General features: G+C 37.3%; 1 protein-coding gene across 1 annotated transcript in view; it reads left to right on the top strand.

Annotated features, from left to right (window-relative positions):
- The window catches only part of LOC576434 (atrial natriuretic peptide receptor 1), a 107,552-nt gene that overhangs the window by 66,627 nt on the left and 26,175 nt on the right, over nt 1-14,750 (top strand). The window contains exons 7-9 of the mRNA XM_030972422.1: nt 3,696-3,767; nt 6,485-6,562; nt 10,933-11,037. Of these exons, the coding sequence (XP_030828282.1) occupies nt 3,696-3,767; nt 6,485-6,562; nt 10,933-11,037 (255 nt within the window). The remainder of the gene's footprint in view (nt 1-3,695; nt 3,768-6,484; nt 6,563-10,932; nt 11,038-14,750) is intronic.

Genomic DNA, 14,750 nt, shown 5'->3' with positions numbered 1-14,750 from the left:
TTCTCGTTTTAACGTCTTGTGTTACGGTAAAAAAATACCTCGAATTCCACATCTGGCGTTTGGAAACGCAACCTTGCAATTTATTGTTAGTATGAAGATTCAAGTAGAGACAGACGAGAATTACAATCAATCAAAACAGCGGAAGTTTTCTGGAATGTCATTAATGGTTCATGGATCTGATTACGTTGGTCGAAACCATTCTATGTCAGCCGTCGATAACGAAGCTAATTTGCCATCCAGATCTATTTTCATAAACACAATTGTAAATCTGCCGAGACTCGGAGCAACGTGAAGGCAACAAATTTGTTTTAAATCCCCCCCCCCCCCCCATGGATTACTCCCTTTTCTGCACATTCGCACTGTGGCCCTTCTTTGACACAATAAGGGATTAGACCTAAAGTAGGGTTTCAGCCTCTTGAATCTGTTATTGTCTCAACAAAGTCATAATATAGAGAGATTTTTGAAGAGATCCGAATTGTTTTTTCAACCGACAGCTTGCTAAATTTTCACTTTAATGATACTTACAACGGGCTTACAACAAAGCAAAAAAAATCGAATCTCATCCGTAACACGATCACGATGACTCTCGAGAAAAAAAATCCACCCAAAGCAATTTTAATATAGCCTTGTCCCTTACTGATGTGCGAACATCATAATAAGGTTTGACGTAATCCGAACGTTATTGTTTATGGGATGCAAAATCGGGTATTGAAATTTCCTACTAAGTGGGTTTCTCGAAAATCTTATTGCAAACGTGTTCGTTTTTTAATCCTGCTTCTTCACAGACACATGATTCCCCTAATCCTGCCTAGCAGAGAGATCAAAACCGGTCGGTCATGCACCTATGATTAAACGATTGGTTTGGTGTATAATGTCCTGTAAATTGCCAAGGGACCGGAACATAAAGGAGGCCTGTATGTAGCCTGGAAGGGGTTTTCTGGTTGTACCTGTTTGAGTGGAGCATTCTCAGTGCAACTAATCCTTCACTGATCAGATTGTGCATATGATAATGAAATTCAACCGACAGACAAACCTCACTCTCGTACCATCTACCTCAACCCCAAATGCCCTTCACACATTTGTATTCAAATACCTGGGCAGTATTCGTCTCTCGATGTCGGTGATATTAGTCAAAGTCCTTGTCGTAGTGCTTGTCATGCTTACCGAGGTTTTGATCAAATAGATCGAGGGGGTGGAAGAGTCACGTGACCATGCACGTAATATCGCAAATGCCTGTTAAAGTAGCACTTGTGCTTGAAACTGATTATTTGTTCTTGGTATTCCTCCCAGGCAAGATCATATCGAAATGTCTTTCTCTTTTCCTTTTCACCCCATCTGAAATTATGCCTTGCGTCTTTTTATCTATTTTCATAACACAGTTCTCTGAAGTTGCCTGCCAGGTTTCCCACAATGTTTAGCGCGTGAAAACGTATTTCCGACTCTTGTTTGTTTTGCCTTGTTTTTGTATTTGCCTTTAAGAAGAGCGAGCATTGTGGAGTATCTTATGAACTAGTTTAGTAGTATAAAGGCAATAAATAGAATAACAACAAAAACAACAAATAAATACCGATATAGTAATGCATATAAGATATAAGAATGATTAGGAAATGCTGATAAAAACAATAATGGTAATGACATGCTATATAATGAAAAGATATATTATTAGACCAAACTATATGATCGTCATACAGATTGTATAGATTATCGACTTCTAAAGTGCTATATAGGCACCTTCTAGAGTTCTAACAATAATATTTCAGGAACACAGATTAAAACGGATTATGACTCTCTTGGGGGCTCTCTAAGAGAACTTCATCTAACATACATGCAACGATAGTGTTTGAGCTGTGCTATGGCATCGCGATAAACGGAATCTTTTGACTTTCGTTTCCACCGTATGAGAAGCACTAGATTAATAACATTTTTTAACGTATTTTGGTTATTCCTGGCTTTTGGCCCTTACAATATGTCGTAAGCGGCCTTTTCGGCGATTCTGTGTCAAGTTTGCATTTGTTTGAAGGGGAGAAAGTGGTCCGCTACAAGCCCACTTGTGCTTAAGTCGTTGATGCAGTACAAGGGCGCTTCAGGCTTTTAGATCTTACAAGGATTTCTAGAAGATACAAAAGTAAAGAAAGCAGAAGAAAATACTATACATTCTTAAAGGATCTTATTTAGACGTTGACTGTCCTACGCCATTCAACTTCAAAAGCGCAACGAAATTGCGATTCCTTTTCAAAGATGCTTCCGCTTTAGGCGCGGTGTTTTCAAGCATGGTTACGATTTAGGAAAAGGAAGGAGCAAAGCATTATCAAAGCTCCATTAAACTTCCCGTAGGAAGAATCCCGCACAATATTGTGTCTGACTTTTAGAGGAGAAAATAAAAAATAAGCTCTTAAGTAATCGAATAGATTCATACACTCGTCCATAATTTTGACAATTATTAAAATTGAAATTCACTTGGATGAATTTTATAATAGAAATATCTCGACATCGCCGAAGTAATCGGGACTGGGGTTATCTTGATAATCCTTTGGAGAAAAAAAATGTCTTTCTGGAATAATAATTGTTATGCAAAACTTCAAAGAAATAGCATTTGAAATTATTTTGGCCTCACCCTTCATTTTGAGGAATAACCACGCGCCAACAAAGTGAAAAGGAATATTGTGTTCTGATGAAGGGTTGATTTTTTTTATGGGCGCCTAGGGAGGTGGGAGGGGGTGCTTCCTTGATGTAATCTCGTTTATTTTGTGATGCCTCAGGTGATGAAATTAATATGATTTGATGAAGCAGGAGAAGGAGAAAGAGAATAATATAGAAGTTGAAAATTATACCGGAACATAAGTATACAGTATTATGTTTTGAGAGAGATGAGGTGAAAGAGGGAGGACGATGATGAAATTAAATAATGTAGGAGTATAGACAAACGCAAAAAAGAGATGTGGATAGGAGAGAAAGCTAAAAGACCCGATATTATAAAGGAAATTGTATTTTATGTCACAAATTGGATAGGCAAGAAATAAAAAGATAGTGACGGATTAGAATTAGACGATTATTTGAATAATGTTGATTGAAACAAAAAGAAGAGGCAATGCGAATATGATGGATGAATGGATGAAAAGATGGATGGGTGGATGTAAGGATGGATGTATGGATGAGAAACCCATTTACCGAGCTGTTTTAATGTTAGAATTTAATGTTCCTATATACTACTTGTTGCTTGTGTTTCGCTTTAACGATTAATTCCCTAATGTCTAAAATTTCATCGATTAATTTGTAAATATTTTCCCTATTCTTTTTTGCACATTTCAAAGTTTACCCTGTAAGACCTTTTTTCATGAATTCACATAGTGCAACACGTTATATTGATGTTTACATGTATTTCGCAACCTTTGTGCCCACTCACCCCAGTTTTCTTTCAGCCAAACGACTGAGAATCTTAAGGCTATTTTGAAAAGTGCTTGGCAAGAACTTAAAACCTATACCGTTTAAATCAACAGCCATTCGAACACCACTTAATAGGGGTCAGTTTGCTAATTTGTCTAATAATTCTTTCTCATTTCTCTTTTTCTTCCGCCTCTTGTTTCTCCTCTCTCTCCCAACGCCCCCATTCCTCTCTTTCTTTATCTCTCCCCTCCTTTATCTCTCCCTCCCTCCATCTTCTTCCCTCTCTCTCTCCATCTCTGCCTCCTCTACAGGGGTCAGTCGAGTCGGGTACCAGTGTGTGGGGGAATAACCAGCAGATCTTCACAGTGACCGGATTCTATAAGGTAGGTTGGGTTCATAGACACGCTCCAAACGTTTATAATATATCCTGCTTTAACAATGTGAGTGTCTGCAATGATTGGATTTGAATTCGGGTAAATAGTCCAGGTCATGTCTTTGACGAGCTTCTGGGTGATGGTACTGTAAGACATATCGAACTAGATCATGAACAATGGGACATATTTATCTTTGAAATTAAATTTGTGAAAGTAAATTCGTGTGAAAAACATAATCAGCAGAAGATATGAAACTATTATCCCTAAATATCGAAAGAATAAACAAAATATGACATTGTTATTGTGTAAATCAAGCTGGAATGTAAAATGTTTAAAGTGTCAGAAATACGACATATAGCATTGGACATGCAACAAATGAATGTGTGATGCATTGTAAGAAGGAAGAGGGTCTAAAATATCCTACACATCATTTTAAAAGAACCAGATTCATATTTTCCCAACTTCTGTTGCACTTTTTGCACTATCAAAACGCCAATCTTGCAAGCCGCATAGAACAAACCCTAATCTGATATTAGAAAACAAATTGAGGTCTTTCTCTGTTTTTTCGTCTTAAACGTACGTGACACGCGTCCAGACATGCAATGTTTACTTTATAATGCCACGCATGTGTCCGCCGGCCCGTCAAACAAGCAATGTGTATACTTCCCCAAACCGTTGCTAATTCCCTTGTTTACATGGAAAATTGACTTGCCCGCCACGAAATATGAAGGTTGTCTTAATGAAGACGTTTTAATGAGAATTGGCCGCTGCTTGTGTTTCGCAGTTGTCATCTAACGTGTCGCCTTCGTATCCGCGTCGCTCGTGGCAAACGGCGGAAGGAAGCTTAAATTCATGCGTGCCTGTTAATCATGTCGGCTGTCTGAAGCAATAAAGAAATGCTTAATTGGGTCGAGATATTAGACCGAAACGATTTTACATTCTAGGAATGTAAATACAAATACGAGTGGGCTCTCATGCTGCCCTATGTAAGCGTTCAGTTTATTACATGTATATAAATCTCTCGCTTCATGATGTCTGTCCAATAAAACATGAGTCCGTTGGGTGCAGGTGAATAATTAAGTTATAGGGGTTGTATTTTCACGTTTTCGTCATCATGGTCAGATAGGAAAGCAATTACATGCACTTTACAATAGACGGAACATTCATGCAATTATGAAAATATTTCTTTTCATAATTGTACTCGGCGGCTTAAAATTTTCAAGTTAAGAACAACCATAAAGCCTTATTAACGGCATGATGTCGTTACCCCAATCATTGATGGACATTCTCATAAAACAATATTAATAAGTCTGTACATGTTTAAACTTGTAAAATGAAAATACACGGCGAAATTTCGATCCCAGCGGTTCCATGATTCAAAATGAAAATATAACTATTAGGATTCCTATTTTCTGCATGATTTCTAAAACGATAGTTTCTGCTGGAATGCAATTTTGGTATTAGAAATCATATACTGCATTTTTTGTACCTCGGTTTCTTCTCCCTTTATACTTGCCTTTTGAAATTATAAATATGGGTTACTCTGCCACCATCTATCAAAACTTGATGGTGGAAACCAAACAGAGAAATGACTGAGAACGACCAGATGGTTTAAATTATGTTTACCCAAAACAATGTGCGCAAATGTAGCTATAAGTCCGAAAGTGGTATTAAGTACCTAATACATCAGCTATTACAATTTACAATCCCTCATTCTAGGATTATGAATGAAAAGCAAAATTGTCTCGTCCTTTAATCATTGTTTTTTTTATGTGAATTACAATGTATGAATTAAAGAGAAAAACAGTTTTTAGCTGCAGTTAAAGATTACTCATGCCTTTAATATAAAATAACCACTAATCTTTATTTGTGTTTGTTACAAAAAGTAACGGATGCTATAAAGCAAAGGTGCGTTGGAAGATAATATTTATAAAAAGGATGCTCATGTAGGTTTTATGTGTTCACGTTCCTATTCGACATTTTTCTATTAACCATAGCAGGCAGAAAAGAAAACACATTAGGATGAAACATAGGAACAATTTTTAATTATGTATTTTGAAAGGTGCTAACAAATCGATATCATAAGCATTGTTTCCTTTCATAATGCCTCCTGCCGTTTCATAACTTTCTACTTTTCTGACTAATTTCTAACTTTTGACAAAAATGACGTAAACGGCATGATAAAACAGTAAATGCCATAGTTATGTTCTCGTTATATAAGTCGGTTTTCAAGTGTAAAATAAGCCTTTTGTACAGCACACTCCATTTCATATTTTCTGTGCCAATACCCTTTAAAGAGATTACACGAGTGACTTATCCCTGAAATAGTTTGCCATTTTAGAGAGCAGCGTGATGGATCTGTCACAATTCGTACCGATGTAACATAAATATTCACCGGAGCAGAGTTGTATTCCCCAAATCAGCCAATTCTGCCTGTCTTTTAAAAACGAGACAAAAAAAATCTACATGCATCATTCATCATAATGGCGCAAATCAGAGCCAAGAAAATGACACCAAATCACTCTGGAGTACGCCTAGACCGTCCATATTTGTCCCCCGTGTTTTCATAATTGAAGATAATGGAACTCATTTTCGTTATATATTTTTTTTGTATTTCAATTTTCCGCTCCTTTCTATCATCCTTTTTTCTGACCTAGTATTCGCCTCATCGTCTCTAATATTTTTTCTTGTTGGTTGTTTCGATTTTCTATTTGTGAATGCTACAGGGTAACGTGATTGCAATCAAGCGAGTGAATCGCCAGCGGGTCGAGCTCAACAGGAATGTACTAATGGAAATCAAACACGTGAGTAACTACCAAAATAATACTTTCTTTATTCCAGTCTTTATGACGTTACATATGCATGAATGGCGTGCCATCTTTTTTAGTTTGATGATCCCTGCCTTCTCTATCATCAAAATCAAACCTTTGCTCCTTAGTAATTACCCCCGAAAATTCATCCCGTGGCCATGCATGCCTGCATTGTTCCAAGGGAAACTTTTATATTTAGTGGCAAGCATTTAATAGAACACGAGATGGGGGAGAAAGTGGATGAAAAAAGGGGCAAGAAAAGAAGAGTGGCGCTGGGAATCGATTTAGTGCCTTTGCATTCAGAAGTGATGACTGGTGCTGTGAGTGAAATAAAGTGGAGAAACAATCAGAAACAATAACCTTCCGAACGGCATTCGGGTCTGGCGGCATTCTGACTTCTTAATGCTCCTGCTCTAAATATTTCGATCGTGACTTTTGTCCCCGTGCCCGTTTGGATGCTGAAGGGGGGTCATATGTAATTGGAAACCCGACTGTATCTAGACAGGGGGTGTCAAGCTAGATATACCTCGCTCATTTCTGATTTTTTTTTTTGGTGGGGTGTCGTAGGAGCCTCTGGCAGCCCGAATCGATTACGTCACCCCTAGTCCAAAATCATGGTATGAAGCTGCTTCTCGGTTTTCTTTTAATAATATAAATAGTAAACTTTGACTTGTTTATTAAATGTTCGGAAAAGTTTGGCTGTATAACGTAAGTGTAAATTGATTTAATATATTGATGTCGCAATTATTCACATTCTTACCCGAAAGCAAGCCATGTTATTTTGATGACAAGAATCACTTTCATGAATAACCTTATCATGCACTGTAACACTATACAAACTTTGCAACCATTTCCATGATTAGGCGCGCCCGACATAAGTGGCCTATAAACACAAAAACATCATCCTTCCTAGTACAAAAAATTACTTCCTCCAAATCATTCATGCTCTCAATTTCGTTTGATTAGAATGGCGAGATCGAGGCCGGCGAGTTCTAAATTAGTGCATCTACTAAAGTTAAACTCTGTTTCCAACATGAATGATTTAACCCAACACAGGAATTACCTTCTAACGTGCACCCACGTACATACAAAACAGGCGCATACTTTGTTTTCAATTTTAGCTGAGATAATCACTCTATGCTCTGTTTCCCTGTGTACCTAGAGAATATTTGCCCCTAGGGACCCATTAAATCTCATCAAAGTAGACAGAGGTCTATATAGCAGAATGATTATCCAATACTTATCCTCCATTAAATTCAAGTTAGGTTTGACATGGTCTCAATTCAATCGTTATTCAAAAAGAACATGTTTATAGCCACTGTCTTTAATACGATGCCGAAATCAGAGAGGTCATGGTACATACAGAAAAGTACATGGTCTTATGTTTTATTATTGTCATTATTATTATTATTTCCTGTGGTTATTCCATTCAAAGCATGAAGTTGAATGCTCTAGTTTGCATTTCTGTAATACCCGTTTCGTACGATCCTCAGCAGCATCAGCGCCAACATGTGATTTATTTCGTGTTTAACTCTGATTCTTGTAATCACAAAGAAACACAAGGTTATCATCAATAGATTTTAAATGAGATAATGAATAAATGAAAGAAATGATGTTTACCCGCTTCGCACAAAATCACAAAAGGAGACTCTATGATTTTTAATGAATTGTTAACATTTATGACAGGTTAGCAATTAATTAATGCAATAAGTTGGAAGACTCCGGATTAAGTTTTCGCCCCCCTCCTCCTAAGTTATAATGAATCTGTCTTGTTTGGTAAACGAACAACGGAGATCTACATACCAACAAGTGCTAGTTAAAGGTACTTAGTAACATTGTGATGGTTGATTTCACAAATCTGTTGAATCAGGATGCAAAACACGTAAAATTATGTTTGTATGTATGGATTATCCAACTACGATGCCCCAAATCCGAAATTAATTCACGCAATATGAAGATTTTTAACAAAGTTCAACGGGTTTTCGAACGGGCATCGATGTGCGGCGCTTCTGAATTTAAATTCTCCCAACCATTTTTTGAATTTCCCCAACCGTTTTTCCATGAAAAAAAGACATTAAAACAGGCTATAAAAAAATGTGTCAACACTAAAGCGTCTGGAATGGAATGTAGAGCCATTTTATTGCTTTGTGGGATTTCCATTCACCTAAAATGTCATTAAATTGTAATAATATAGTTGGGAGAATTAAGGAATCGATCGGATCAGTTTTTCCCCATTTGTACCATGAATATTGGTCCGTTTTCGCTCAAATTTTCAGATTATCTTTAATTGTACATCTAGCATTGAAGTCAATGCCTTAGCACCACTATCTCTCATCTGAACAATGTTACAAAGTCCCTTTAATGAAGCCTAATCTATATCTTCTGATTTCGTCTGTTTTGCAAAACGACATGTTTATGCAGATATTTAAAAATTGGAGATCCAGGATTCGAAAAAAGGATTAACAGATTAAATTTATTCATAATGGTCTTTTGGGAAGAGATATCTGCCCCTGTCACAATTTAGCGTACGTTTTTTATCGTCGATATAAAATCTGTTGATTACTTCGAATAATGAAAAGACTATCACGATTTTCAACCTATTAAAAAACAGCTGCATATCTTCTTAAGGTTTATTATTCTTTCAAGTTTCCCAACTCATCCCTAATATTTCGATTGCCAAATTCGCGAATGAAATTGATTTTTGCAGAAAGGCCCTTTGTATACTGCCACGTAGTGGGTCATCCTCGGTAGATCCTTTATCAAAATGATTTTGTGAGGTTTGGATGAACTCAAGTTTCTCGTCTCGGCGAAAATGTCGATATGTTTTGCATCCTTCATGGTGCTTGCCAATGGCCTCAGATATTCACTGAGATTTACAATGCGGTTTAACACGCCAAACACTATTGACAGATAATGATCTTGAGGATAATGCATCGTCTCAAATTGGAAGCGAGGTGGCAATATTCACCTCATTTGTGGTTGACTCATGCCACAGAGTATAGCAAGATTCTCTCTTTCCCATGATGATGTAGAGTCTGGGATATGATGAGAGCAATACTGAGTTGTTTTGGTATATGTTTCGAGCAGAGAGGAAGGGCGAATGGTTTGTTTAGCATATCAAAACCGAGGTGAAATCTTTTGTATATAATTTGACTTGCTCATTAAATCCAAAGCAATATGACTTGACCGTCAACCATTTTGCTTGACCGAGTCAGCTTTATAAGTGGTGAAAAAATAAAGAGCCACGTAGCCTTGTGATTTAAGAAGAATGAAATCGATGAGAAAACGCATGGAGTTTGTTTAGGTTGGTATGTCTCCGATTTTATTCAGCGATACTCCGCACTTTCATTAACTTGCTCCGGTTTTTTTCTTCTTCGTCATCTAAACAGCGCAGACAAGTGCTCTGATTTCGAATAAGACCACCAATCGATAATGACTCGGGTAACCGAAGGCGAGTTTCTGTGTCTCTAGTATCCCAAGTAAATGAGAGATTCTCACCCGTGTTTCTCCGTGACCTCTCATTCTCAGCTCTATAATAATGGAGCGCTCAGAATCTAGAAACAAAAGCAGTCTTGAGGTTTTTCTTTATATAATGAATAATTGTTATCCATAGTTTTTTTTCCTTGTCGAAATGGAGTGACCAGTTGTTAATGTTGAGAAAACTATTGACCGGGTAACACACAAAGCAAGAGAGCAACTGTATTTTCTTTATTGTACATGTTGTATTTTGTTCTGTTAGAATAGCCTTCAGAAGAATCACGAAAGCCAATATTATACACGTGTTGTAAGCTTTCTGTTTTCCTAAAGAATGAACATGGAAAGGGTTGTTTTCATCTTCACTCACATCTAAAGGTAATAAAGTAGGCTAGCAATCAATAAATGTATTATGTTCATATCCTGCGTATATCACTGTCCACAAGATGATGATCTTAGAAGTAGTTTACATTAACATGATTAACCCATATGGAATCATAAATCATCATCGATGTCATACAAACGTCCTTGGTGAATGCGTTCCTTTGCAAAGTCTTTGTTGACACTCCATACCACTGTTTTTTTTTTTCCATGAACCTCATATCTTTCGTAATTATATATCCTATTCACACACATTTTGTGGCTATATACTCTAGATATCTAGGTCCCGAACATGCCAAGGACCCTGTTCAAAGACTCCTTTCCAATGGATGTGACCTTAAGCAACCGGAAACAATACACTACCGCTACCGACAGAGTAACTGTAAAGACAAAGACAATTTAGCATGTTTAGCATTCTGTTTGTCTCTCCTTGTACCGCTCAAGGGACACAATCTATTATTAGGTGTTGTAATATTATCTCCTCTTATATCCTTTCCGCTCTACTACAGGTCCGCGATCTTCAGCATGATCATGTGATCAAGTTCATTGGAGCATGCATCGACGCACCCAACATCAGCATCATGACAGAGTATTGCCCTAAAGGAAGCTTGCAGGTATGTCATCATTCCCTTCTCTGCTTGCCCCATAATCTTTAATTTTAGTGGTGGTTATTCAAGAAAGCATAAATGCTTGATAGTAAGCAACCAGAGGACCGACGGCTTTAGGGGACATACTGTCCCCTAGTAACGGTCAGACTCCCTTTAATGCATTGACCTCTTTCAACGAACCATTATACTGGTTAGGTCTAAAAAGGAGAGCGTAACTTAAACCTATCCGGTCCTAAAAAAAAGACGATAAAATATGGAGAGATGTAATTGCTTGGGCATTTTCAGTTCAGGAAACCCAGTCTCCTAGGACAGTATTGGCTAAGAGAAAACATTACCGTATTGATTTTGTCTCGTAACTCAAATTGAGGTTTTGAAGGGGAAAAGGTAGGTTGTATTTGACGGAAGAGGGAAACTCAGCGGTCTAATGCAAGAGTTTGAAATGAATTCAGTAGGAAAAAATGCAAATGTTAAATGAATAAAGATACTTTACTTTTCAAAACATGTAACACTTGTCACATAAATCTTCAAAAGTGAGGTGAGTACGTCATTGTAGTCGTCTCTTGTGAATCATGATAACATTTTGAATTTCGTGTACTTCACCACATTTTGGGTTCCTTTAAAGGTGGTGTATCCCTTTTGCGGCCAACATCGAATTCTGTAGAATTGTACAGAAATTAAACGTTAGCCGTGTCCTAGTATTATCTTTCAAATGCTGTTGGAATTTAACCTTTCATTTGTTGGCATGCAAATGCGACTTAGTACCTTTAAAAAGTCGGAGTCTTGTAGTGTCTTTTCGAATTGTAACCATTCCTTAAGAACGAGATGTTCTTACATGTCCCCATTAAAGCTCCAAGCCCTTAATGTTCATGTACGTGCCAAATCCGTCATCATAGTTGACATTGCTCTTTTCATTTGCCTCTTGGCTTCATGCAGGTGATGGTTCATAAAGTCATCAAGAAGATTCCTAATATCATCATGAAAAGAGATAAATAGGCAAATTTTCCGGTCCTTTCTGGCAAAATGAATATGCAATATATCATTTGATTGGGTATTCGGGGTATTTCATCATGGTTGATTTTCATCTGAAAAAACTGTATAAGTATGTAGTGGCATGGCATGGGTAACGCTATGGAGGGGGCACAGGTGTCATGAGGAGCACCTGTCGTACTAAGTTGAATAATTTTTCCATATTGTTTTCACTTCTCCTTATTTGTAATAAGTATATATTTGCACTTTCATTGGTCATGAGGGCACGGGGGCATGCCCCCTTCCCTTATATAAACAATGTGTATACGAGTTGAGGAATAGCTAAATGATTACGGAAGTCTTTAAAATATCATGCCCGCATCTATTTGATGTAGCTTCACCTTCTGAACAGACAGAAACGAATCTCAGTCCTACGTTTTACTAATAATTGTAGGTCATGGCCGTGATTGACAGTTTGCATAGGTCGCTGTCATTTGGCACGAATATCCTACGGGCTTTTATTAGTTTGTCTGCAAATGCAGCGACAATGAAGAGACAAATCGAATCCCTAACAAGGTTTTCTCTAACTTGAATTCCGATTTAATCAAATGACCTTCGGCACGCGTCGCGCAATTCCACGCTTTATAGTATCATCTTTCGAAATAAAGAACATTCGTCTAGTCCATTATGTCAGCCACGATTATCTTAGAAGCCTGAAGTGATATGAAATTTATGACTCACGACATTATCACTTTATAGAATGACGGTTTTTCAATAAAAAAATCAGATCTCTGTTTTGCACCTGTGTCTCCAGTTATTGAACCTTACAAGCCTCCGGGAAACAAATTGAATTGTTGCTTAATAAATATCGAATCTCTGAACGCGCTAAGAGCCTAACAAGGAGCATGACTACTGATTATTATGTAGTTTGAATGTTGTCAGAATCATACATATGTTATAATCTCACAGCTTCTGTCAGGTTGACGCAGAGGGCGGGCGGATGGCGGTTGGGGTGTAGAATTACCCTGCATAATTTATGAAGCAAAAAAATGTGCCATTTTTTTTTTTTTTTTTTACTACTAGCTGCTTCTAGCAAGTTTGCTTTTTAACAAAAGCCTCACTTAACATGATGTCTGTTTTTAAGCCATCACAAGGTGCTCTTTTAACCAAGTTAAACCGATAAAGTATACTTCTTTGGGGAACTTGATTTCCATACACCCACCCTAAATATGCTAAATCGATTCTGTTGGGTTTATAAATTATGTATAAGATTTATACTCCTGTAGTTCTCAGGGGTGCATTCATAAGGTTTTCTTAAGGGCTCTTTGTGGGAGTTTAATCTCCTTCGCTATTGCATGCCAAATTAATTTGAAAAGTGGCACAGTTTTACAGTATGACAAAAAGGTTTAAATAAAAAATGAAATGTTTGAATTGTTTAATAATCTTTTTTTCTATTCCAATTGATATTTTTCGCTAACTGTGCTTGATTTACTAGAATAATACTAAAAAAATATATACGTTGAACCGAAAATACACGTTTTTTCTTGACATTACTTCGAAGCTAAACAATTAGATAATATCATACATGAGCGGGAGACATAAAACCCAACATCGTCTTTGAAGACAATTATTCTACAGTCATGGTGGTTGCGGACATCCCAAAAATTGAAGAAAATATGTATAATCTTATGTCTTTAGTGTCTGTTCATGAAATACCTTAGATTTTTTTTATAATCATAGCAAAAGAAGCACAAATCTTGAGAGCTCTGACAAAAAGGAAAGTCAACATAAATGCTCGGAGGGCGAGTATGTCTAAATAAAGCGTCAAGTCAGCCAAGTCATTTATCTTCAAGTAAGGTAACGCAGATAAAACCATTTTCGATGGTGAGATGAAACTGAGGCATATTTACCCTGTGGCCATTTTTGTGTTGGTTTTTTAATCATTGCAAATGATGAGATTATGGCAGGCTCCCGTTCGTATCGCTCTCGACTCTCATGTATCTGTAAATCTGTGGAATACTCGACTGTTTTATTGCACTTTGTTTGATAAGCAACGCATCAAGTCTCCTTCAAGAACGTATCACGTGTTGCTGGAGAAAAGAGTGAAGTGTAGAAAGGGCGAAGCCCCAGGAGTAGTAAGTACTGTATCTTACTACCCCCCTTGGACGCCATTATTACATCGTCTTGTGATAAAGGTTATTGACTGAAGAACGGTGTGCTCTGTCTTATTTGGTTCCAATAGTCTACGAGCAATCGTCCTTTCCTCCAGTCTACTATGCTGCTACGTGCCCCTTCTAGTAGAGAACACTCGCTTGCCAATGTTACCGTAAAAGATCATTACGTACCCGCAGGCTTTATGATCGCATTGCTTTCATTTCCTGTTAAATGAGAGTTTTTATTAAGTTTTCGGGTTCGAATTGGCTGACAAGTGGTCGTAACGTGCCTCAACTCGTCGCTAAGATTGACAGACTCTTCTATAAAAAAAAAAAACCCAACTAAGGGAGCTCGTTTAGTAAATGCAAAATCTCTCCAAGGCACGTTCGAGTGTATACCTGTACTTATGTAGTAAAACGTTTTGTTTCATTAGTGTATTAGTAGCGTTACAATGTATCAACAAATCATGTGAAGCAAACCAAACAACTTGCCCTTTTCATGACATTACATGACATTTCACCAGGATAAAGATTTCCTATTTTCGAAAGGTTTTCATCATTCCACAAACATAGCAAACAAACCCTCCCTTGTTTTTGTAC

The sequence above is a fragment of the Strongylocentrotus purpuratus genome, unplaced genomic scaffold, assembly GCF_000002235.5.
Source record: "Strongylocentrotus purpuratus isolate Spur 01 unplaced genomic scaffold, Spur_5.0 spur5_scaffold_6, whole genome shotgun sequence".
Classification (NCBI taxonomy): Eukaryota; Metazoa; Echinodermata; class Echinoidea; order Camarodonta; family Strongylocentrotidae; genus Strongylocentrotus; species Strongylocentrotus purpuratus.
The sequence above is the reverse complement of the archived record's forward strand: the minus strand, read 5'-3'. Positions and strand labels throughout refer to the sequence as shown.